The sequence below is a fragment of the Arachis stenosperma genome, chromosome 4 (genome assembly GCF_014773155.1).
Source record: "Arachis stenosperma cultivar V10309 chromosome 4, arast.V10309.gnm1.PFL2, whole genome shotgun sequence".
In the NCBI taxonomy this organism is placed as follows: domain Eukaryota; kingdom Viridiplantae; phylum Streptophyta; class Magnoliopsida; order Fabales; family Fabaceae; genus Arachis; species Arachis stenosperma.
This window is the reverse complement of record NC_080380.1, coordinates 125,080,266-125,105,634: the sequence shown is the minus strand read 5'-3', so window position 1 is coordinate 125,105,634 and position 25,369 is coordinate 125,080,266. Positions and strand designations below refer to the sequence as shown.

The 25,369-nt window shown below is 35.7% G+C and overlaps 2 protein-coding genes across 9 annotated transcripts; one reads left to right on the top strand and one right to left on the bottom strand.

Moving 5' to 3' along the window:
* Positions 1–6,209: 6,209 nt before the first annotated feature.
* Positions 6,210–9,403, bottom strand: LOC130972992 (uncharacterized). Of its 7 annotated transcripts, none has more exons than XR_009083974.1 (5): positions 9,123–9,403; positions 8,715–8,915; positions 7,535–8,623; positions 7,283–7,442; positions 6,210–7,186 (listed from the first exon to the last, which is right to left on the bottom strand). XR_009083974.1 is itself a non-coding variant. In XM_057897354.1 (2 exons), the coding sequence occupies exons 1-2, from the start codon at positions 8,889–8,891 to the stop codon at positions 8,399–8,401; spliced, it is 402 nt and encodes a 133-aa protein (XP_057753337.1). In that variant the 5' UTR covers positions 8,892–9,087; the 3' UTR covers positions 8,162–8,398. The 7 variants fall into 7 exon arrangements, 1 of the variants encoding a protein (XP_057753337.1); XR_009083975.1 differs by having other exon boundaries at positions 8,715–8,851; positions 9,123–9,402; XR_009083978.1 differs by having other exon boundaries at positions 7,535–7,670; positions 8,715–8,851; positions 9,123–9,400.
* A 748-nt stretch (positions 9,404–10,151) lies between these two features.
* LOC130977113 (protein LURP-one-related 15-like) lies at positions 10,152–23,973 on the top strand. Of its 2 annotated transcripts, none has more exons than XM_057902129.1 (3): positions 10,152–10,499; positions 10,825–11,046; positions 16,008–16,439. In XM_057902129.1, the coding sequence occupies exons 1-3, from the start codon at positions 10,239–10,241 to the stop codon at positions 16,107–16,109; spliced, it is 585 nt and encodes a 194-aa protein (XP_057758112.1). In that variant the 5' UTR covers positions 10,152–10,238; the 3' UTR covers positions 16,110–16,439. The 2 variants fall into 2 exon arrangements, with proteins under 2 accessions (XP_057758112.1, XP_057758111.1); XM_057902128.1 differs by lacking the exon at positions 16,008–16,439 and adding an exon at positions 23,558–23,973 and having other exon boundaries at positions 10,153–10,499.
* The last annotated feature ends 1,396 nt before the right edge of the window (positions 23,974–25,369 follow it).

Here is a 25,369-nt window from a genome sequence, read left to right as displayed (position 1 = left end):
TCAATTTTGCATTGGTAAGGTGAGACAACCCTTACCTTGTCAAATTACTGAATTTGTGAACCATAAGGTAATTCTAGCATTGTTGTATGAACATTTAGATTCAATTGTGTACTTGAAAATAATTTGGTGATATTGGAGGCAAATTGGCAAAGTTGGGAGCTTGAGCTTGATTTTTGGGAGTGTGGATATTTGTTAACGGTGGATACTTGAGGCATACCGAGCTTAGGGAGGAATCAGCCAAGTATGGTTTCAATTTTCCGTAACTAAAATGTAATGTGCCATAAAAACTTAGGTTAGCTGACTGTAGGGCAAGATTGGACTATTTATATTGTTGATGATTGGATTTGGTGGACATGTATGAGGGTTGAAATTGTGGTCGAGACTTTGATGTTATGATATGTGATATTGTATGTGAATATTTGCAATGAAAATGTTGATGTTGTTTATGATGTTGACATAAAGTTGTTTGAGAATTTGGATTATTGATTGAAATGGTAATATAATGGTAAGTTGGTGTGTGTGAGGAAGCATTGGAATGAACAGAGAAGATTGAAATATGAAGTGGAAGGGTTCATTGCTGTGTTGGTAAGCTTTGGTTTTGATTTTAAAAGGTTTGACATTTATTGCTTTGAAAGTTGAGTTTTTGGAAGTTTTGAGAAAAATCTTGATTTTTGGCCAACTTTTGTGGAGCATAACTTAGCCTCCGGACCTTCAAAATTTATCAAACTTGCCTTGAAAGAAAATTTGATCTGAGAGGTTTACACCATTCGAACAACGGAGGAAAATATTTTAAAACGAGAAAATTATGTGCGATCAAAGATTGGTGTGCAAAATAGAAATTCTGGACTTAGCCGCTTTTTTGAAATTTTTGCTAAGCATGCGTACGCGAGGAACACACGCGAGCGAGTAGTCCATTCGGGTTGGAGCACTCACGTACGTGAGCAAGGGGGTCGCGTGCGCGACCACCCATTTTTAGCCGTGTGCATACGCACGGCAAGGGTGTGCGTACAAACAGCCCCTATTTTTCTGAAATATGAATGTTGTATTTTTAAATCATTCTTCTAGTTTTCAATACCTTTATAACTCTCATTTAAAACCTGGTAGATAGATTTTTGGGTAGTGAAGTGTGGTTGGGACTATTGGGGAAGATATCTTGTTGGTGAAGAAAGAGGTAAAAGTGAATGATGAGGGTGGTGGAAGTAATATTTATGTAATGGGCCTGAGGGCTATGTTAAATTATGATATATGGCTGAAAATGATTATGTTTGAGATATACGTGACCGCCTAATGACTAGGTAAGGCGCAGTGGTGTTATCCACTTGCTCCGGGTATGAATTAAGAATGAATAAATGAATAAGAATGAAATGTGTTTCTGAATGTGACTCTGGGTAAGATGTCGTGGTGTTATCCACTTGCTCCGGGTAAGAGTTAATAAGCCGGGTAAAATGCAATGGTGTTATCTACTTGCTCTGGAAAACTTCAAAGCTTTGGGTAAGATACAAGGGCTGTGTTTTGTCGCGCTTGCTTCGGGTCGAGAACTATAACACCACCTGAATAAGAGGCAGGGTGAAGTTGTCCTCCGGGTACGTGGGTAAGATGCAATGATTGCGGCGTTGTCCCACTTACTCCGTGTTTGGTGTTCTGTCCACGGTTATCTACCAGGACATGTCGGGCTGGCTGTGTAACCGACAGTTGATATCAACGGCCACTAGGAAAGGCATGCATCATTTGCTTCTATTCATCTTGTTTGAATTTGCATTATTTGGGATTGCCTTTGTGAAATTACTATACTTACTCGCTAATGATTTTCTTGTTGTACCTGTATATTACTTGTGTTTGCTTTGTCTGTTTTGTTTGTCTGTGTGGTTCTACTAGTGTTCGGAGGATTGGAGGAAAGGCAATGATTTTAGAGATTCATTTAGAATTGAGTTAGAATCAAGAATCCTTAGATAATCTACCTTATTTATGGTTTTAAATTTACAAACTTTAAGACTTGAATCTGAGTGTCAGAGTTCTAGGATCGCCTTTGGCTTTCTTGGGACATTATATGTTAGATATGTGGGCACTGTTACTATGCTAAGAACCTTTGGTTCTCACCCTATACATATTTTGTGGTTTTCAAATGCAAGACATGAGGCACCTCGCTGAGGCATGCTGGAAGCTTCTGATTGCGAATATCTATATGTCTTTTGGGGCTTTATTTTGGTTATATGTATATATGTAAATACTTATCATCTCGACTCCCTATGTACATGATGTATTAACTTCCTCTTAGAGGTTGTTTTGAAGAAACAGGTTTTGTAAACTGTGTTCTGGGTTCTCTTTTGGGTTCTCTTGTATATATGTGTATATACTTATATGCTCTGGCCGTTTTGTCTTCGCGAGCCAAGTCACGAGCCTTGTTAATTGTATTTTGGGACTCTTTGGTATATATCCATGTTAGCTTATTCTTACCTTGCTTCGTCCATGTTGTCGCTTTGTGAGTGTTGCACTTTTCGTTTTTCCGCTTTTGTTTTGACTTTTCTTCAAAAGCTCTTATGAAAAGAATTTATTGTTGATCTAGATTTCCAAAAAATATAGGTTCATTGATAGCATAGCCCAAACCAACAATGAACTCTCACAATCAAAGTTTAATTTTCAAATACAAATATTAACCGATATCGAGAGTAGTTCAACCTCGGGTCATTCTCCCTAGGGATGCAATTGAAATGTTACGCTTTCGGTTATGGGGGGAAAAGGGATTTTGCAATCAAAGAACAAAAGATTGATAGAACTAAGAAATAAAAGAACAAAGAGATGATCAAAATTAAAATTAATGTAATTAAAGAGAAAATAAGGTCAAAACTAGTGAAAATGCTATAAATGCATAAAAGAGCCTTGACTTGGGAATGAGGATCCAAGGAATCCTATCATTGTCATAACCACAACTATGGCAACTATGATGAGTCAATCTCGCTTTGTCTTAACCCAACATCGAGGAGTAAGTAGAACAAGCATAATTGATCTTAATCCATAGGTCTTAGCTAACTTACCATATTAATTGGTAAAAAGCTAGCATCAATGGAAATAAGAATTAACTAACTACCCAAAAATTACTACTAAATGTCGGACATCATGACTCTAGTATTCTAGGAACTCAAATCCCAAGTCAAAGTGTGAAAATCTATTGAAAACTCATAATTGGCATTTTCACAAACACCTTGTGGGTATAAAACCAAAACATTAGAATTTGCAAAGGAAAATGAAAACTATAACCAAAATATTTACAATATCAGCAATAAACATTCAATCAAACAAATATAAATCATAAAGCAATAAATTCATCAACCGAAATTACAAGAAACCAAAATTGCATATATTAACAAAGCAACTTGAACAAAAGAAAATTGTAGCAAGAGTAGTGAAATTAAAGGGAGGATTAAAGAGTACTTACAATGAGATAGCAAAATCCAAAATCGAAATTGAACTATAAAATGCTACATTGAAAACCTAATTAAAACCATAAGAGAGAAATAAAAGATCACTACTCTACATTACTCCTACTCCTACTATGTAAAACTATGTCTAAGTGAGCTCCCCTCATGTATGATCATTTCCCCCCATGACTTGACATTACTTGGTACCACGAGTATGTTCCATGTGAATTCTTAATCATCCATATGTTCCACTTATATGAACCCATTTCAGTATGCATGCCTACGTAGCATAGGTGATCATTTATCAGTAACAACTTTTGATGGATAGCTTTGGCTTGTGTGGGTATGACAATATATCCAAATTCTCTGGTTACAATGGAATAAGTAACAATACACAAGGGCTTAGTTTCTGGATGATTATTCCAGCTCAATAAATAGATAGAGCCGTTAGATGCAACATATCCGGGATCAATTTCCTGCACATATGGGGGGCAACACAAGTTGGTATCCCACCAACCACTTGCTAAGGAATACGAAGTCAACCAACAACGTGCATCTAAGAGTTTACTTTTGTATATGTTGATCCAAGTATAATTTACAAAATATGGGACATAAACAAATGCATAGATGAAACCACATAATTTACAATGATGCTGGATGACATCAGGAATGCTACTTACATGTCCAGAGTTTGAATTATAAACAAAAAGATTAGTTGGACTATCTTTCTTTGAGTATCAAATTACCATATACTCATTCTCACAAGCAATTATTTCAAACTGGCCTTGGTTGTTTCTTACAAATGGATCACTAACAGCTTCTCTTATCCCAATTTGTATATTTATTTTGAAAAGCCAAGTTGCACCTGATCTTCGCCCTTTAGAAAAGATTAAAACATAAATGGATCCACACCTTCTTTTGGCATGTTCCAAATGTGCCAGGATAAAATCTGTGGTGAGCAAGTCATTCCTCCAGAAGGTAGAAAGGCTTTTGCCACGGCCAATGCTTTTAGAATCGGCTCTGACAAAAATTTCAAAAATCACATCAGTTGGCAAAAGTGATAAGCTTTGTGTTTGTAGAGAAGTAGTAGACATTGTTAACTTCAGACTTAAGAGGGCGTGAGAAGAGAAGAATCGGTGAAATAACTTTTTATAATGGCTGAAGATACTTCGTTTTCATACATGTAATAAATGGTTATAGGTAATTTTATTAAGCAAATTCACATTTTAATAAATAATTACCAATTATTTATTTGGCAGCAAAAAATTTTAGTAGCCTATTGATTAGTTTCTGAACACCAGACCAAAAGTTTCTTCTTTTATGTATAATTGCACCTTATTAGATGACAAATATGATAAAGATAAAAAATGGTGATGTAATACAGCAACTATTAAAAGCTAGTTCAGTTATCAAATTTTAAAAGAAAGCAATTGTAGTTGGTGCAGTAAACTAAATTAGAGAGCATAGTTGTCATGGAAAAATATTGGCTGCTAATGCTCATTGGTTATATAATAAGTGGAAGGTCCTTTGTTTAGTTTAGTTAGCCACAACTTACTTTTTATGGTAGGTTAACAGTCTAGTAAGGTATGCTTAATTGATAATAGCCAATACAAATTTCTTGATGCAGCTAATAACTCATGACAAAACTGGTCATCATAATTAACGGAGTTAAAAAACTGTAGATTATAAAGTCAACACCAAATAGTGATTTTTCTGGAAAATCTATATCTGAAAACATCAACTTCACTATTATAGTTTACTTTGTAGATTATCTTATTGTAACTTCAGTGTGATTGTAAATTGTCACATCTCTTTTAGTTTTTTTCAATTAAATATAATTAAAGATAGAAAAATCATATTACCAGTTGAATAATTTATGAGTAAATATGTTAAGAGAAAAAGAAGTTGAATAAAAATATACTAAGGAGATCTTTTATTTTATATACAATCTAATTTATTATACAACTATCTATATCTAAGCTTGATAATTCAAGTTACTTTGAAATTCAATTCCTCGAAGAGTAAAATAAAACAAAAAAAAAAAACTATACATATACGGTAAGTTACACCTGTAATGATCTAACCATGCATACCACTTTGCACAAAATATAATGCCAGCTTTATTCATATAGCTTAATATTATATATTTATTATTTTTAAATTAGTAAAATACAAATAGAAATTGTAAACTAAAATGACACGAATTTAGTAAAACAGTATATAAAGAGTACACAAACCAATCCAAAAAACAAAGTCATTCATAAGAGTACATACAAATTTAAATAAATAAGTTACCAAGATGATATAGTAACATTAAAAGAATGAACAAAATAAATAATTAGTAACTTGATTTATCCGGCAAATAATTCTTGTTCACACTAACCATTGCTTCAATATTCTTATATGAGATAAACTAAGAAGTATTAGACAGAAAACTGCCACTGAGAAGTAAATTGACAAAGGTCTTGATATAAAAGCTCATTATATACTTATGGCTAGCTGTTCACACAGATTGTCCTACCGTGTTTGAATAATAAAATTTCTTATAATAATAAAGTTCATACTCACGAATCAAGGCACGACTTCATCATTAACCCAGGTTGTTGTTATTTAAGAGTTGTTATCGTCTAATATCAGCTTAAATGAAACAAAGCAGCTTAAATAATCAAAATCTAAGGAATGAGTATTTATATTTTTCCAAGGGTAAATTAGAAAAAAATGTAATCATCCTTAGAACTAACCATTCTCTAATAAACTATCTATTTATAAATTTTGTTTACAAAAGATGCATCAAACTATAATTAACAAACATATATAGAGTTCTTACAATAAATTTCTAAATAGATTCTCGTGTAGAAAACAATTAAAGATGATATTAAAGTAAAATGTACATAAATAAAAGAGCATTTTCAACTAAGCTGAAAATGCTTTTCTCGGATTCCACATTAACCGAAGTGTGTTTACTAACTACTCAAATTTCTTTTCCCCAACACAACCTTTCAGTGGCTTGGTTGTAGAGCCCTGAACATTTGGACTATATAGCCCACCAATAGCGGCACCTACATTTGAATCAGCCACAACACCCTTGCCAAAAGTCTCAAGACCGCACTCGAAAATGCTCTCCAAACCTGAATCCTGCATGCTTAGCAACACATCTCAGAAACGACAGATCTTAAGAGGGAGGGATTGGTCATAAAATTTGCTCATGCTCTATGCATGTTTCATATGATATACAAACCTTAGATGAAGACACAACTGCAGCAGAATGTACATCAGACTCAACCTCATTAGTAAAGGATGCAGGCAATAGATTAGAAACATTTTGGTCAACTCCCTAAGAGGTAGTTATTGAAAAAAAATAGTGTGATCACTACAATAAGAAAGCAAATAATGAACAACATAACAATTAAAAGATAAAAAACACACCACCATATCTATAGAGCAAGACTGGGACTCATAAAGGACTATAAGTGTGTCATCATCGTTAATCTTAACTACAATATACACTTGATCAATTGAGGTGAGATTTTTCTTGCATGCCACATTTTTTCTTCTCTGGATATTAGGAAAAAAAAAAGAATCAATTCATTATTCATTGCTCTATAATGAGTTGAATACATAAATCATTTTTTACACAAATATTAAAAAATTTACACTGAGGTACTAAATCATTTTTTTCAGACTTTTCAACAACCAGTTTGACCTCTTGGTTCCAAATGATTAGGCCAATACAGCCAGTACCACCAATGGCAATAACATGTAGATGATACCTGTTGAAAATGCATTATGGAATACATTAGAAAAGTGAGTATTAACCCAAAACAACTTAAATATATTAACCCCTTTTTAACTTGGAAGGTCTCTACCTCAGAGGAGCATTGAAACCAACTTTACCACAATGCTTGCATAGATAACCACCTTTATTCTCCTTCATTTTTTGGGACAACTCTTGCACGAAGCATAATACCAATCACACCCACCAACTTCAATAGAAACCACAGTGGCTAGTATCCAACATGAAGTTTTCTGCACAAAAAAAAAAAAAAAAACACAATAACACTAGTAGTAGACCCATATGAACAAAGCACGCCATGTTGAAAAAATCAACAGGAGCTTACATTAGTTTTGTCCAAAACCTCCTCAATAGTAGTGATTGGTAAAGAACCGCCATGCAACTCATCACTAATTAAATTTACAGGCTGGCTCTGTATATAATTAATACACTGAGCCTTTAGATCACCTCTCTTTATTAACCTGAAGCACATGAGATCAAATAGACAAACAATCTTAGGAAGACATTATAGTGAAATTAATGAGATAAGGGAACCCGTTAAGTGAGGACAGACTACATACTTTCAACACACCTATTCTTGATTGCAAGAACATCGGGAATCTCAGGGTTAAAAAACAGGAGAGAGGCATAAAGGCTATTTTGAACATTGACCTCATTGAGATAGAAATTAGGCTTAAAGAGTTGTGCCACCAAGATAATAGGCTGACCATCATCTTTATCAAATAAGCCAAGGGCTTTGTCCACCAATTCACCAAATAAAGAGGGTGCACTTCATGATGTTTTCTCTAATTTTTTAAGTGGAACAAAATATAAGGACAAACAATGTAAACAAAGCCCACCCAAATGACAAATCAATAGTAAATCACAAAATCGAAAAAAGAATTGAAAATAAATAGGAAACGGACTCTAAATCTTCCAAGTGTAGTTTAATGAATTTACACTTCTCTCTTGATTTTGTAACTAATGGTGTAACATCCTCTCTTCCTACGACATGACCCATACAGTCTACAAAAGAGTACACAAAGCAACCCAAAGTGCAAAGAGATTCATAAAGATACATACAAATTTAACCAAATAAGTAACCAACATTATACAATAACGTTAAAAGAATGAACAAAATAACTAATCAGTAACTTGATTTATCCAGCAAATGGTTCTTGTTCACACCAACCATTGCCTCAATCTTCTCTTATGAGACAAACTGAAAAGGATTAAACAGAAAACTGCCGCTGGAAAGCAAACTGACAGAGGTCTTGGTATAAAAGCTTAGTTTATACTTGTGGCTAGTTATTCGCACAGATTGTCTTACTACTTGAACAATAAAATTTTTTATTGTATAAAGTTCATGCTCACGAATCAAGGTCCTAAATACCGCCATATTTGAATTCGGGATGGAGCAGTGTATACAATCACCCTACGCCAAAAAGAAGCAAATAGAATAAACTACAATGGATAAAAAATCCAAAGTGAATCTAATTAGAAAAGTTTAGGGTTTGGTAACTGACCATTTCATCTTGAAGCACCAACTCCATGTTGTAAATCTCTCTTGGGTTCCACTTGCTAGGAAACTCGTAGAGGCGCACAATTTCAACCTTCAGATTCCAAGCCAGCTTCGTTGGGTTGATATCTGCAACAGCATCCACTTTTTGATTCAGAGCACCAACAGAATTCATGAGAGCCATAGCAAAACACAGGAAGGTAGAGCTCTATCAAGTATATAAAAATCGTTTTTTGTAAAAGCTATGAAATTTGAATCGGACACATATTCACAAATTCAATTTGAATAGAATATATAGACGATACGAAGAACACTGTTTGGAACTCAAACCCTAAACACTACTCTCTCAAAAAGAAAGAAAAGAGCGTCAAATTTGAAAGTTAGAGCCAATTTAAAAGATTTAATCATGCTATACCTCAGATTTTCATTTCTGGATCCGTGGCTCACTGCCATCTGCCAATCAGAAGGTAGCATTTCTCTTATCACCCAATTAAGAAGTCGCATTACGCTAATGCACCTCGTCTCGGGATTGCTGAAGCCTAACACCGTAGAAAAAAGCACGTTACGCTAATCTCCCTCGTCGACATCTTGTCTCCCCATTTTTTCTAATTCCAGCGGCTGGTGCAATGCTTCAACCAAAGGGTAAAGAGAAATAACCTAAATCCTTTTGTTTTCCAATTTTACTTTTAAAATTTTAAAAATAGATGTAATAGTAAAATTAGAAACAGGTGTCGAAGGGCTGGGTAGTTGTCCAATGTAAGGGACTATCCAACTTTATAATAATAAAAGATACTTCAGAAAAAGTAAGTTTCTGTAATTTTCCTCAATCTTAATATTTTGAAGACAAATATTTTATTTTGATTTTCTCTATTTAGTCCTTAAATTTTACGAACATGATTTATGTTAGTCTCTAAAATAATTTTTAAAACATAAACGCTAATGGAACGCTAACATAAATATAACGTTAAACTCTGTAAAATAATTTTAATTTAATTTTGATATTTAAATAGTCTAAAAATAACATTGTAAGTGGTATTTATTAAAATTTTTTTCCAACAATAAATGATACCACATTATTTTTTGGCTATTTAAGTACCCAAATAAAAATAGTATCATTTTACAAGTTCTAACTTTAATATCTAATTATCGATATCAATGCTCCATTAATATTTATGTACCAAAAATTGTCACATAAAACTAATTTAAATTCCATTTATAAATTTATAAAAGACTAAATAAAATTAATTAAAATATTAAAAACTAAATTAAAATTTCCATACAAATTTAAAAAACAAATTGAGTATTAACTCTTTTATGTATCATATCACCAAAGAAAACTAAAAGATCCACTACTTTTGACCTGATCGAATTCAAACATGAACTTAGTCAAGTTAGAAAAGCTTCCGTATTCTCCCCTTTATATATGAACGATATTTGTGCCACTCTTAATCATTATCCAACTCAATTCAATTCAATTATTTCTCAAATTTGTGCCACTCATATTATTAGAACCTCAAACATTGTTATTATCATGTCAAAATCACCAACATCATCATCATCTCCACCCTCTGCCACCGCCATAATCAATCATCAGTACTGTGTTCCCCATGAAGTTGATCTTATAATCACGAAGCAGGTAACTTTTGGCGGCGATGATAACTTCACCGTCACAGACATCAACAAGAACGTTGTTTTTACCGTTATGGGTCCTCTTGCTACCTTCGTCATGCCGCGAAAGGAACGTTTCTTGCGCGACGCTCGTGGCAACACCGTCCTCCGTCTTCGCAAGGCGGTAATAATTTCTCCGATCCATCAAATACACTTTATTACAACTCTGCCATTTTCTTGTTTAGACTTTCTCTACTTGAGCTTACTTTGCCAACAGAACACAACACTTTTTCTTGTATTAATTTAATTTCTCTTTAAGGAGTATTTTTTTTTTCACTATTATAATTTGAAGTTTGAGTAGTCCAAAATTATCCATCATAAAATTAAGCTTTCATCTATTATACCTATAATTTATCTGTTTGAGACAAATACAAAAGTGGATCCCACCTTTTCACCTTTTATCTTTAAAAGTGATGAGTGTTTAATTTGTTGGATGTGAATGAATGCAGATAGGTGACGATATTTGGAAAGCATATAGAGGTGAAAGTACGGAACAAAGGGATTTGATTTTAAGTCGGAGACAACCGCCACCCTTCCAGCTAAAAGCCAACATGGGCGTTTTCTTAGCAAATAACACCACACAAGTTTGTGACTTCAAGATTCTCAAAGAAAATTCCTTCGGTCAATCTTGGCTTGTTTGCATCGGCGAATCAGACAACGTCGTTGCCCAGGTTTTTATTAGATCATTATCTTAAGAGAAACTTATTAAAAATAGGTGGTTAATGGAACAAAGATTCAGGCGCTCATAACAAATGGTTTAAAAGATATTATTGATAAAATAGTTTTTTTTTGAATAATTTAAAAATATAATTAAAAAAATTAATAAGTAAGATATTTTTTATAAGTGACAAAATTTTTGTATTTAATAAATAATTTTGATCTCAATTTTTGTAATAATATTTAAATAAATATTTAAAAAATACAACAAATTGGAATAAAATTTGATCTTTAAATTTTTTTATTTTTTAATAATACTTACAAAAAATTATATAAAAATATAATATTTAAAGTCGCTATTTAGAATATATATATATATTATCTATTTTTTTTTTGTTGTATTTTAAATCTTTCAAGAATTTATTTGTTATTAGCATTTTTTAGAATTATTTTTGTTAATGATATAAATTTTCAATACATACTCTTTTTTGTAATTTACTCAAGATAATATTTTAAAAATATTAGATAATTTGATATAGTTGAATGAGCCATCTAACTATTCTCAATATCATCATCACAATATCACATAAAGATCTCTTCATAAAAATACCTTTCTTAAAACACAACAACAAAAAGCCATTAGCAGCGGTTTCTGGAGCCGTTTAGCGGCAGTTTTGAACTACCGCTAAACATTTTGCGGCAGTTTTATGAAACGTTGGGAGATAGGGCGCGCCAAAACGGATAGCGATAATTTTAGTCAACCGCTGGAATAACAATAACCGCCGCCGCATGTGAAGAAAAAATGCTATGACCCAATTTGCGACGGTTACAAACCGCCGCTAAATGTCGAACAGGAAGAAAACGTATTATAACAACAACAACAACAAAGCCTTGTCCCACTAAGTGGGGTCGGCTACATGAATCAAACGACGCCATTGTGCTCTATCATGTATCATATCTACAGAGAGACCGTTTACATGTAGATCTCGTTTGACCACCTCATGGATGGTCTTCTTAGGTCTTCCTCTGCCTTTCGCCCTTTGTCCATCTTCCATCTCATCCACCCTCCTGACTGGATGTTCTATCGGTCTTCTTCTCACATGTCCAAACCACCTGAGACGCGATTCAACCATCTTTTCCACAATGGGTGCTACTCCAACTCTCTCCCTTATATCTTCATTCCTTATTTTATCCAATCGTGTATGACCACTCATCCATCTCAACATCTTCATCTCTGCCACACTCAGCTTATGTTCGTGCTCCCCTTTAGCCGCCCAACACTCCGTACCATACAGCATAGCCGGTCTTATAGCGGTGCGGTAGAATTTACCTTTAAGTTTTAAAGGCACTTTTTTGTCGCATATAAAACCAGATGCACTCCGCCATTTTGACCAACCTGTTTGGATCCTATGATTTACATCCTGTTCAATTTCTCCATTATCCTGTATGATGCACCCAAGATACTTAAAACTTTTAACTTTTCGTAGGATGTTTTCTCCAATCTTCACCTCTATATTGGGGTTTTCCCTTCTCAGACTGAACTTACATTCCATATATTCCGTCTTGCTACGACTTATACGCAGACCATACACTTCTAAAGCTTTTCTCCATAACTCCAACTTCTTATTTAGGTCTTCTCTTGACTCTCCCATAAGGACGATATCATCGGCAAAAAGCATGCACCATGACACAGGCTCTTGGATGTGCTCTGTGAGTACTTCCAAGACTAATGTGAAAAGGTATGGACTTAAGGATGATCCCTGGTGTAATCCTATACCAATAGGAAATTTCTCTGTCGCACCACCTTGAGTCTTCGCACTAGTTGTGGCCCCATCATACATGTCTTTAATTGCCCAAATATATGCGATTCTTACACTCCTCTTTTCTAAAACCTTCCATAAGACCTCCCTTGGTACCCTATCTGTAAAACCCGGTTAATTAATGGCTAATTAGCCCATAAATGAGAATTTATTCTAGAAAGCCTAAAATGTGATTTTTATGGCTAAATTTGATAGAGGAGACTGAGACGAGAATTTTGGTACCAATTTTATAGAATTCGGACCAAGATTGGACCGAACGGGCCAAACCAGGCCAACCGGACCCAAAGTGGGCCCTTGGCCCAACTAAACTTAACCAAAACCCTAGTTTTCAGCACTCTCTCTCCTCATTACACACTAAAACACGCTGAACTTAGAGAGAAGGGGAGGAAGAACACTCTCTCAACTTCTTTCTCTCACTTGATCTTCAAACCACCATAACTTTTGATCTAGAGCTCCGATTGCCGCTCCGTTTGCGGCCACGCGTTCACCGCGGAGAGCTCTACAAAACCCATACAATTAATCTTGAGGTAAGCCACAAGTTTCTGTTCGAAGTCCAGCCCTTATTTTCGAGTTTCATGGGTAAAATGTTGAGATTTTGGGTTCTTTGATGTTATAGGACCCAACTCTCTTGAAGGAGAAGGTTAATCTTGTCCCCTTGGACCTTGGGTGTGGTAAGATTCTCAATCCTAGTGTATTTTATTATTCTATGATGTTTGGGTTTTGAGATGTTGTGTATGGGTATGATGGTTGTGGCTTAAGTTGTGTATATGTGAATATTGGAGCTTAATTGGTGACTTTGAAAAGCTTAGAAAGGGTTTGGTGGTGAAAAATCTGTTCTTGGAGGTGTTGAGGCCTTGAGAGCTTGTGGATAAGTGGTTTGGAAGTGCTCCGGGGGAGCTTGGGAAATTCGGCTAAGGTATGGTTTCGGTTTCCCGTATCTAATATGTAATGTGGTAGGAAATACTTAGGCTAGAGGCCCTAAGATAGGCATTGAATGGTTGATGTTGTTAAATGATTGAGATATATGATGTGGTCATATATGTGATGATGAGTATTGATGCCTTAATGGTATGATGTATGAGAAGTATGCATGTTGTGATATATGCTTGATGATTGGTTATGGTTGAATTGTGGGTTGAACCATGTTGATGGTGAATATGATATTGATTATGTATAATGATGGTTAATTGGGATTGGTGTTGTTGAAAATTGGCATGAGGAATAGTATATGATATGTCAATATGTTTGAGTTTGAGCCACTTGGGTGAAGTGGGCTAAAATGATGAGATAGTGATTTTGTATATTGTGGTAATGTGTCAATGTGTGAGTTGAGGAGGCTTGATGTTGAATTTGATACATTTTGATTGATTTCAAAGAAAAGGGATGAAATTGGCATGTTTTGATTGATTTTGAAAAGAGTTGAAAATGGTTTGTTTTGAAAATGGCATATTGTGGTTTTGTATGAAAATATGGTTTTTGGGCATACTTTGACGGGACATAATTTGGACTACGGATCTCCGTTTTGTACCAAATCTGTTTAGAAATGAAATTGGATCCGGGATGTCCATGCCGTTCGAAGAACGGGTGAAAAACGATTTAAAATAAGGAAGTTATGTCCGTTGGAAGATCGGGGTTTAAATCTGTGAATTCTGCAGCTTTTACTTAGAAAATTTTTAGCAGAATGACCCCTTGCGCGTGGGCGCACTTGGCGCGTACGCGCCGATTTTCCAGAAAACGCCATCCACGCATGCACGTGATGTGCGCGGGCGCGCCGATTGTGCTGCACCCAATGCCCAGCCATTTTCCAGAGAGTTATGCCAGAACTGTGCCAGTGTTGTGCCTGGGGCACGAGAACACCCGCGCGTGCGCGTGGTTGGCGCGTGCGCGTCGATTGGCAAACCTTTAATCCACGCGTTAGCGTGCATGACGCTTGCGCGTCGATGAGTTTTTGAGGCCATCCACGCGTGCGCGTGGAGTGCGCGTACGCGTGGCCCTGCTTTCATCCCAAAGTTGATTTTTGAGTTTTAAAAGCCAAATCTCATACTTCTAAGCCTCCGATCTCACCATTTATGTCTTAAATCATTATGACATGCCTAGCTATTAAAAAGGGGCTAGTGAATGAGGTAACTTGCGAGTGAAGCAAGGGAAAAATGAATGATCAATGAGGATCAAGATGATTATGTGAGATGCAGAGGATGGTGGTGGAAGTGCTTGTTATGCCATGGGCCGAAAGGCTGTAATTGTTAATGAAATGGCTGGTTATGGATTTAACCGTGAGCCGGAATAGCTGTGTATGCTATGAATATTGGCTGGTTATGGATTTAACCGTGAGCCGGAATAGCTGTGTATGCTATGAATATTGGCTGGTTCTGGACTGAACCGTGAGCCGGATGGCTGATATGGATGTTGATCCATGGATGAGAATTCATGCATGTTTATGCTGAATTATTGATAATTGTGAATTGCACTTCCACTATCAGAGATACGAGTTTCCCTGGGTAGTAGCAGTGGCTAGCCACCCCGTGCTCCAGGTTGAGACTTGATACTCTGGTGACCCTATGTCGTAAGTGTGGCCGGGCACTGTGAAAGACCCGGATGAGCTCGCCCCCGAAATATTCACCAGTGAGGGTGATGGATATGGATCATGTTTATGATCAAGTTTATAACGAGTATAACTCGAGTTGGGGATGCGCGACAGAGGGACAGTCCAATGGTTAGCGACCAGGACTTGTCGGGTTGGCTCTATAACCGACAAGATGATATCATCAGCCACTAGGGACAGGCATTCATCATATGCATACTATGTGAATTGTTTGAGATTGCCTATTTGACTGCATATTACTTGCTAATTGTCTAAATGTCTTAACTGCTCCTATTTGTATATTCTTTGTCTGATATAACTGTGTTTGTTACATTATACGCCTGCTGGTGGTTGGGAGGTGAGAAGGAATTGGAAAGGGAAGTATTAGTTAGACTGAAGAATCTTTAGTCAGATGCCCTTATATGGTTTAGCTTGTTTATAAGCTTTGATATTATCTGGAGGAAGTTCTAGGATTGCCTTTGGCTTTCCTCTATTATTATGTATTATATATGTGGAAGCGGTTACCATGCTGGGGACCTCTGGTTCTCACCCATGCGGATTTTGTGGTTTTCAGATGCAGGACGTGAGGTTTCCCGCTGAGGCATGCTGGAGACTTCTAGATTCGCGAAGATCCTTTGTTCTCGGGGCTATGTTTTGGTTTATATGTTTTGCTTAGATACTTTTATCTCCATTAAATAATACAAACTATGATGACTCCTCTTATGGGAGATTTTGGAGAATAGGTTTTATGTATTTGTGTCCCTTTGGGGTTTTTCTTATTTTATCATATGTATATACTGCTATGCTCGGACCGGTTATCTTCGCAGCCGGATCTTGAGTCTTGATATTCCTGTTTTTGACACTCCTTTGTATATATATAATCTCGCGTTGGTTTATCCTTGTTCGTTACGTTATCGATCGGAGTGTTGCGCTTTGAGTTGCGATTTTTGTCTACCCCTTTTCTATAAAGGCTCCTAGTTATAATCAATCATTCATACTACTATACGTACTAAATTTTTATTTTAGAGGTCGTAATACCTTGCCATCTCTGAATTATGACTTAAGCATAAGACTCTGTATGGTAGGGTGTTACACTATCATACGCTTTTTCCAAATCAATAAACACCATATGTAGATCCCTTTTATTACTACGATACCTCTCCATCATCCTTCTTAATAGGTATATCGCTTCAATGGTAGATCTGTCTGGCATAAATCCAAATTGATTCTCTGTTACTTGTGTCTCTTTTCTCAACCTCCGCTCTATCACCCTTTCCCATAACTTCATAGTATGACTCATAAGCTTAATCCCTCTATAGTTTCCGCAACTTTGTATATCCCCCTTATTCTTGTAGATAGGTACCAAGGTGCTCTTTCTCCACTCATCAGGCATCTTCTTTGACCCTAAAATCTCATTAAAAAGCTTGGTTAACCAGTTGATGCCTTTTTCTCCAAGATCCTTCCAAACCTCAATCGGGATATTATCAGGTCCTACTGCCCTGCCATTTTTCATCTGCTTTAGAGCTTCTTTTACCTCGAAGTCTCGAATCCTTCGATAGTAGTCAAAGTTTTGATCTTCTTCCCTTGTACATAATCGACCAAGGCTCGGAAGAGTCTTCTATCCCTCATTAAATAACTCGTAGAATTAGCTCTTCCACCTTTCATTAATCTTCTCCTCTTGAGCCAACACCTCTCCATCCTTATCCTTTATGCACTTAACCTGATCCAAATCTCTCGTTCTTCTTTCCCAGCTCTTTGCGATTCTATATATACCTTTTTCTCCTTCTTTCGTGCCCAAAGACTGGTAGAGACCCTCATATGCTCTTGTTCTTGCTTCACTTACAGCCACTTTTGTCTATTTCTTAGCCGCCTTATATTTTTCCCAGTTATCTGTATTGCGGCATAAAGACCACTCTTTAAAGCATTCATTTTTTATCTTTATCTTTTCTTGTATACTCGCATTCCACCACCAGGACTCCTTGTCTCTTGGTCCTATTCCTTTAGATTCACCAAAACTGTCTTTCGCTGTTCTTCTAATAACTTCTGCCATCTCCCTCCACATCTCTTCCGCGCTTCCATTCCCATCCCACTTTGCCTCTTCTCCTACCCGTCTTAGGAAGCTTTTTTGTTCCTCACCTTTCATCTGCCACCACCTCGTCTTTGGGTTCTTCGTATGATGTCTTTTCCTCAACTTTTGCTCAACGCGAAAATTCATGACGAGCACCCTATGTTGTGTTGTCAAACTCTCTCCCGGAATAATTTTACAGTTAATGCAAAATTTTCGGTCGACTCTCCTCAACAAGAAGAAGTCGATTTGAGAGCTTGTCATGCCACTCTTATAGGTTATAAGGTGTTCGTCTCTCTTTTTAAAACATGTATTTGTGATGAGAAGATCAAAGGTTGAGGAAAAGTCCAAAATAGTTTTACCCTCGGCATTGATCACCCCGAAACCATGGCCTCCGTGAATACTCCCATATCCAGTCACTTCTCTCCCAACATGGCCATTTAAATCTCCTCCTAAGAAAATCTTGTCTCCCAAAGGTATGCCTTGAACCAAACTCTCTAGATCCTCCCAAAACCTAATCTTGTATCGTTCGTCTGAACCCACTTGCGGTGCATAGGCGCTAATCACATGGAAAGCACCTCCCTCCACCACAAGTTTGATAGAGATGATCCGATCTCCCACCCTCTTAACATCCACTACATCCTTCTTCCACTGCTTATCCACAATTATTCCAACCCCATTCTTATTCTTCACTTTTTCTGTATACCAAAGTTTGAAACCAGAAGTATCCACTTCCCTAGCCTTTGCACCAACCCATTTCATTTCTTGTAGGCACATAATGTTAATCTTCCTCCTTGTCATGGTGTCTACCACCTCCATGGACTTTCTTGTTAGAGTGCCTATGTTCCATGTCCCAAATCTCAACCTTCTGTCGTTTTGACCTTTACCTTTTACTTTGTGAACTAGCTTATTTACCCTCGTCTGTTCACAAAAATGCGAGAACCCTTGCTCATTTAGCACTACATCCGGGCACCGATGCAGCGGCTCTTGCTTTGACACCGTACTCGAGCCATACGGCGCGTTGCTTCTGGGCAACGACCTAGCTTTAGCGCAATAATGTATTTGATTCATGTCATCGGGGTTCGGCTATAATTTTATGTTGGTTGCCGAAGACCTAACACAACCTTCCTCCTTTATCCGGGCTTGGAACCGGCTATGTACTGCTAGTGTAACATAGGCGAAGTTAAGAAAACGTATTATAGTAAACGTATTTTAGATTTTTTATTATTTTGCCTATTTTGACAAAGAATGTTTATTAAACTTAATTTTTTTTACTTTTAAACAAATTTAACCCAAGTAAAACAGCTCAACTAACATAACAAACCAAATTAAACATATACAAACATAACATATATAACAAAATTGTCATAACATCATCCAAAATAAAGTAAGAATGCTCAAGTCGAATAAAATAAGCCTAACATACTAAACCAACTCAAATGTAAAAAGTATCCAAGACCATTAATTGAAATTCAAGATTTCTGTTGCGGGTCGTGATTTCTAGATGAAGATGGCCCTGCGCATGACGTGTCCGGTATACCGCCCACAAAAGCCAGCTCTTCAGCAATCTCAACTGGCAAATTACCTCCTAACTGTTGGACTACATATCCGAAGACCTTATGTATTGACTGTCTCTTCGCCCGCTCTTCTTTTAACTTAGCCGCTAATTCTGCAATCATCATCTTATCCTCTGCATTGGACTCTGCAGAACCCGACGGTTGTCTAGCAGCGTTACCAAAGACTTGGGTGGGACATGGTCCAGCACCTAGGGCACGAACTAGTCCTGGGTGCTCCTTTCCGAGAACTTGTGGTAGCGAGTCATTTTGTGAAAGGTGCTTAGAGGATTCATCCTGCTTCTCAACATTCGCAATTGCTTCCTACAAATATACAACATTGGAAAGGAAGAAGTTAACAGTAGCACGATATATACAGTAAGCTATATATTGCTTCAAATTTTCAAACATGACTTACACTAACAACACGCGCATCGGGATGGATATACGAGCCATTTTTTTCTTAGGAGTCATGATAAACAACTCTCCTCTACCAACGTGCCTTCCTTGCTCTCTCTCCCATATCGTTGATATTGACACAATTTAGTAAACAATAACATTTTTCTGGAAGCTTAATCAAAATCTAATGCAAATAATGACTTATTACCACTTCGTCTTTTTTTCTCACTAATGTTTTGGAGCCCCCAATATGTGTGTAAAGTTGCTTGCTCCGATTTAAAGTGTTTTGTTTACACTTTTTCTATGAACAAATAACAAAACAAATATAAATGAGAAAGAAAAAGTTGAATATAAAATGTAAGGGAATTAATATGTATACACATGTTTTTTTTGTGGACATAATAAAATATACCAAGACTTACCTGTGTTTCTTCATTTAGGCGATAGTCAACGAACTTTTTTCAATCATTTTTGTCTATTCCTTTCGGGTGATGCTGAAGATTTTCCTCATAAATCCGTATTTGTTTGCAACACCTATGAAACAAGTGGTGCCTTGTATCCTTCCAGTTCTTTCCTATCCTCTTCAAAATATCGCGCTTTATTTTTCCTCCGGCATCGTCCTCATAGTAAAAGACCGGCTGCAATTAGTATACATTGTCATTAACGAAGACCAACGAACAAGTATAAGACTAATAATTTGAACAAATGCCACAACCATTACAGGCTAATTTAAATTGTTAAAGTATGTCCCCTCAAATTCAGTACAAGCAGTCGCAATTACGTATAAATGAAAAGTGCTTAAATGACGATGTTAAAAACACAATATGAAAATTTTACTACCCATATAATTTACCCATGCAAAAGACCTTAAAAAAACCGAATACTAAAATTGCTTAAATTGTAGAAGCTTAAAGTTGTACCTTAAGCATGTCGTACGCATGTTCCCTCTTTGCTTTGCTCACCAGCTTCCAACTGTCTAAGTGTATGGGGAACTAGGAATAATCCGCACCCAAACTCCCTATGAAACCACTCAATAATCTTGCCAACTGACCAATTAGTTGCAGCTCACTGTTAAATGGGAGTACTATCTTTGTATTGGAAGGGAGGGCTATAGCCTCCTTCATGCTCAGCTTAGAAACTTTTCTCACGCCGTCATCTAAGAATTGTATGGGAAACAAAATTACTATATAATCATTGCAAAAAAGAAAAATAGAAGTAAAGGACTATGAAGATAACTGTTTACAAAAATGGGAGGAAAAAAATGTTTACCGATAACAGTAACTTCCCAGAAATCTGTATCTTTGGCTTTCTTGTTGTTATGTTGAACTTCGACATCTTGGGCAGCAAACAAGTCGTCGATGTGGTCATCAAATGACGGAACTTCATCCGCCTCTGGGTCGTAATCCTCATCCCTTAATTCATGATCAGCCACTTTCGCGCAATGCCGAGTCTCTATATTGTCTGTTGGAGTTTGAGGATCATCAGCAGTATTTGACTGTGTATTCCTATGATCGAGACGCGGTGCATGAAAGATTCATTCATACTGCCAGAGCTCTATTAGCTGAGGATGAAATCAGAGGAGCCCTATCATGTGATTGCTCCTGTGATGTCTGAGCTCCTCTAGTCGTGGACCCAACCTTAACGCAATGTAAAACCATTTAGAATTATATCTTAGAGAATGAATTAATATTGAGAAATTATTTTATTTCATAAACTAATAATTTTGCTGCGAGAAAAATTAATGCAGTTCGATGATACAATTTAAGGACATATAATTTTCGCATAAGGTTATGTCAAGAAATGTTAACCACAAACACTAACCGTTATCTCTTCAGTACCGGCATTAGTTCCGGCATCTTTCGGGGGTTCCCGTATAATGTTGTACCTTGGTTTCCTAGGCATCCTTACAAACCTGTATAGAAAACAATATTAGTAGACAACTGACAAGCACAGCGTAAAAAATGCTCAAAGCAAATAGAGAATACAAATTTTACCCTAAAAATAGGGAATAAAAAAATTATGAAATCTATATGGAATACTATAAGGCACATTACATGATACATCATAGACTGATATAATATTAGAATTTATTTTTTTTAAATAAATTAACAACATAATCAACTAAGTCTAATTAAATTAATTTAAAATATAAAAAAACATTGTTTATTTTTAATGTTAGTTGAAGTCTTACTATTTAATAGGATTAATAACTGGTTTCTCAATAAATTTGAATGTGTCATAATTAAAAATGTGTGTATCAATTTAATTATTGACCTGGTAAGTAAAACAACTTGTATAAGTGTAAAATTATTTATTATCAAAAGCCAATAATCAAGCTTGACAAACTGAAAGTGTTATACTAAATTGGATATTCAACATTCGAATATATATACAAATAATAGTGGTATGGTATAATATTACAATAAATAGAAAGGTGAGTTGTTATGTAGAGGTGGGTTCCCTAATGAATCTTGCACTACAACTCTTCCCTGTTTCATACTTACCTTACTGATATTTGGCGATAAAAAAAGGGAGTAGAATTTAAATCAAGAATGCACAAATAATCCAAATCCATGAACCAAGGTCAAACACAGTAATAACACCTTTCTCACAGTATCAGCAGCAACCATACCAAATTATTTAGCTGATAACATAACTTCAACAACAATTAATAAACCATATCAAGAAGTTCTTATCTCATAAGTCATAACATAGCAGCAGCAACAACCAACGAAATTAACCCAGAATTAACATATGCAATCCAAGAAAAAAATAGAAGGAATGGAACAAAAGCAATTAAAATCAGACAAATGGAGATGGCGAACAATGAAAAGTATAAAAAAATAAAGACATGAACAAAAAAGGCAAGAATATGAACCAGTGAAGGGATGGCGTAGAGACGAAAAATACACGACAGCCGGCAGGAGAAAGGGAAGAACAGCAGCGGCTGTGGGAGAATAAGGGAGACTGTTGGATTCCCAAACCAAGCCTTTTTATTTGTTTTTTGGTATCCAAAATGACGTTTAGATCCTTCACTTATTTCCAAGAAACAAAATAAAAACATCATGAGAGTTACACTTATCTGTAATCATAATACTGGAAGAGGAGAAAGAATAATACGCATAACCTAGTAATGATTAGTCTAAAATAATGAAAGAAAAGAAGGAAAATTACATAAGAAATCTACTTAACATATGTTTGTAATGAAAGGCTTGATTTCATTGATATGACTGTATATATGATAAGTAGAATGACATATTAATATATAATTTTTTTTATATAAATGTATATAAAAAAAGTAGACCAAAATTTTCAACTCAAAATAATAAAATAACTAAATTAAGGTACCATATATCATGTACGATCAATAAAAAGATGCTACAAAATGCAAACCTGACGACAATATAGCGGCGGTTTGAAAAAAATCGCCGCTAAATATCAGTCTGCTAGCAGCTCTAACACCTACCTGCGCTATATGCGCCGCAGTTTGTCTTTTCGCAGCAGTTTAGCTAAACCGCTGCAAAATGACCGTTGCTATCTTAAAAAATTGTTTTAGTGAAAATATTATAAAAGATATTTTATTAAAATAATATTTTAATAATACATTAAGTAACAAGATTATTTTCAATAAGAGGGAATATATTAATAATAACATTGTCTAAAGAGACACCTTTATCATTTTTTTAGAGGTACCATTAGAAAAATTATTTTTAGCAGTTATTAATTTTATTTTTAGCAATAATAAAAATAATCACTAATATATTTATCGATAATTAGACAATAATTATCTTATGTTTTATTGCTAAAAAATTTTAACATTAATTATATAATTATTGACAAAGACTGTTTAGTTGAATAAAAAAATATATAATTATTATAATATGTAATTATAATGTAAATATATAACTATTTGTAAAAATATAAATTAAATAAGATATATAATAACTAATTGATTATTATGTTATTCAAAAAATAAATTTTATTGTAGCAAGGACAAATAAGATAATAATAAATTTTAAATTTTTGGATATAGAAGCGATAATATATAATATTGCTGAAAATAGTTAATATTAATGATGACATCTTTTTTTTTCTTTTATTTCGTAGATAACACATGAAGTGTTCACTTGGTTTAGCAGAAAGAAATTCCTGGTAAAAGTGTATCCGAACATTGATTATGCATTCATAGTGGCGCTAACTGTGACTCTTGAATACCACCTCAGCCATAGTGACTTGGCAAAGTTCTCAAGCTAAGGAAAACCGCCGCTGTTTCTTCCACTCAATAATTAGTGTGAATTCGATGATATGGTGTCTACTCTGTTTCTTCATTATTGGATGACAGATATAGTGTGGTTGTAATTTGCCTCCTTTTTTAATTTTATTTTCTCATATTGTATATAGCTAGCTAGTGGATACTCACTGAATTCCTCTCTTTCTCTTTCTACTTCTCAATTTATATTTTAATTTTATACAAATAATTATTTATTTAACCATTTATTTATGTAATATTAATTTTCTTGTTCCATCCAGAAATCTAACTTCATTAATCGTGACAAAAACAACACAATAGATAGAATATTTCATAAGTATTTTTTTTAAAAATACTATTTACACACTAAAATTTGTCACTAAAATTAATTATTATGTATTTATATATAAATAAATATAATTTGATTTATTTTTAATATATATTTTATATTTTAAAAGATATTATACACTAATAACTAATTTTAGTGTACACTTAGTATTGTTGGTATTTTTTATTTCAACTATCTAATATATTGAGGCGAATAAATGAAGCCTTAGAATGACCTATCGCGCACAACAGCCAAAAAGTTTGAAGATGCTCGACTGGAAAGAAGAGGAATTTATAACTGACTTGATAGAGTTAGGTTTGAGCTCTACTTCTAGGAGCGGGCTTAGCCTTTCGAGTTGCGAGTTGAAGGTACGTCGTTAGGCTGCTCATTCTGCTCTCATTCCTGGTAAATCCCAATTCTTCCTGAAAAGAAAAGAGGACATTCACAGCCTATTCACTTTCCAAATCTCAATCTATGATTTAATGAACGGTCTGAGGGTAGACATTAAGAGTTAGGTTATACTGTACAATCCTTACCTGGAAAAGCTACTAAAAGACAATCATCGAGCCATCGTCCAACCTGCGAGCTGAATCAAAAGTGGATATTTCATCAAATAAATGAGGGCTTCCGCCAAGGTCTGGTGGTCGACAATCATTCGGACTTGGTAAAGGTTGTCGCGGCACCTGTAGTAGGACAGAGGACTTATCGCGATGCCCGCAGACCAATTTACGATGTCTCCGTCGCTGACGTTCGTCAAGCAGGCCACGTGGATTGGCCTGGGTCTTTGAATCGAATGACTGATCCTTGTTGGGACTCGTCGTTCACTACTTTCTGTTATGGATGAGTCCCGCCAGCACAGCTCTCCTTCTAGTTCTAAACCAATGCCCACGCCTTACTGCTTATTCAAGGGCGGGCGAAAACGCCTATGGGACGGGACGCTTCGTTGGTTTGGTTGCTTACTGATACCCTTCAAAGTAGTGTTCAAACCGTATTATGGAGCACCGACTAAGGGATGGGGGGAACGGCTAAGCTGTTGAATAGGATTCCGTCCCTCATTCCTATGCTCTAGTAGGCCGGGAAATGCTGCCAGAGATTAAGATGGAGTTTAAGACTAGCCCGCTAAGGTGGTTTACTTGCTTACTTGTTAGAGTCAGGCCCCGATTGTCATCAGACAGAAGAGGGGTTGGACCAGATCCAGTGGCGGAGCTAACAGCAGAAAAGCCTTTTTTTAGGGATAGGCCTGTCCCTCGGTGTGGTCAGTACTCCATACTGTCGGGCAGCGAAGGGCAGACTTCAAGTCAAAAGAATAAACCTTACTGAAACCAACAATTTATATATTTTT

Coding starts and splice junctions, on each gene's coding strand:
- LOC130977113 (XM_057902128.1), top strand. CDS start 10,239: ATGTCAAAATCACCAACATCATCATCATCTCCACCCTCTGCCACCGCC. Junction 10,500..10,824: donor TCCTCCGTCTTCGCAAGGCG/GTAATAATTTCT, acceptor GAATGAATGCAG/ATAGGTGACGATATTTGGAA. Junction 11,047..23,557: donor CAGACAACGTCGTTGCCCAG/GTTTTTATTAGA, acceptor TTTATTTCGTAG/ATAACACATGAAGTGTTCAC.
- LOC130972992 (XM_057897354.1), bottom strand. CDS start 8,891: ATGGCTCTCATGAATTCTGTTGGTGCTCTGAATCAAAAAGTGGATGCT. Junction 8,624..8,714: donor TGGTGCTTCAAGATGAAATG/GTCAGTTACCAA, acceptor TTTTTGGCGTAG/GGTGATTGTATACACTGCTC.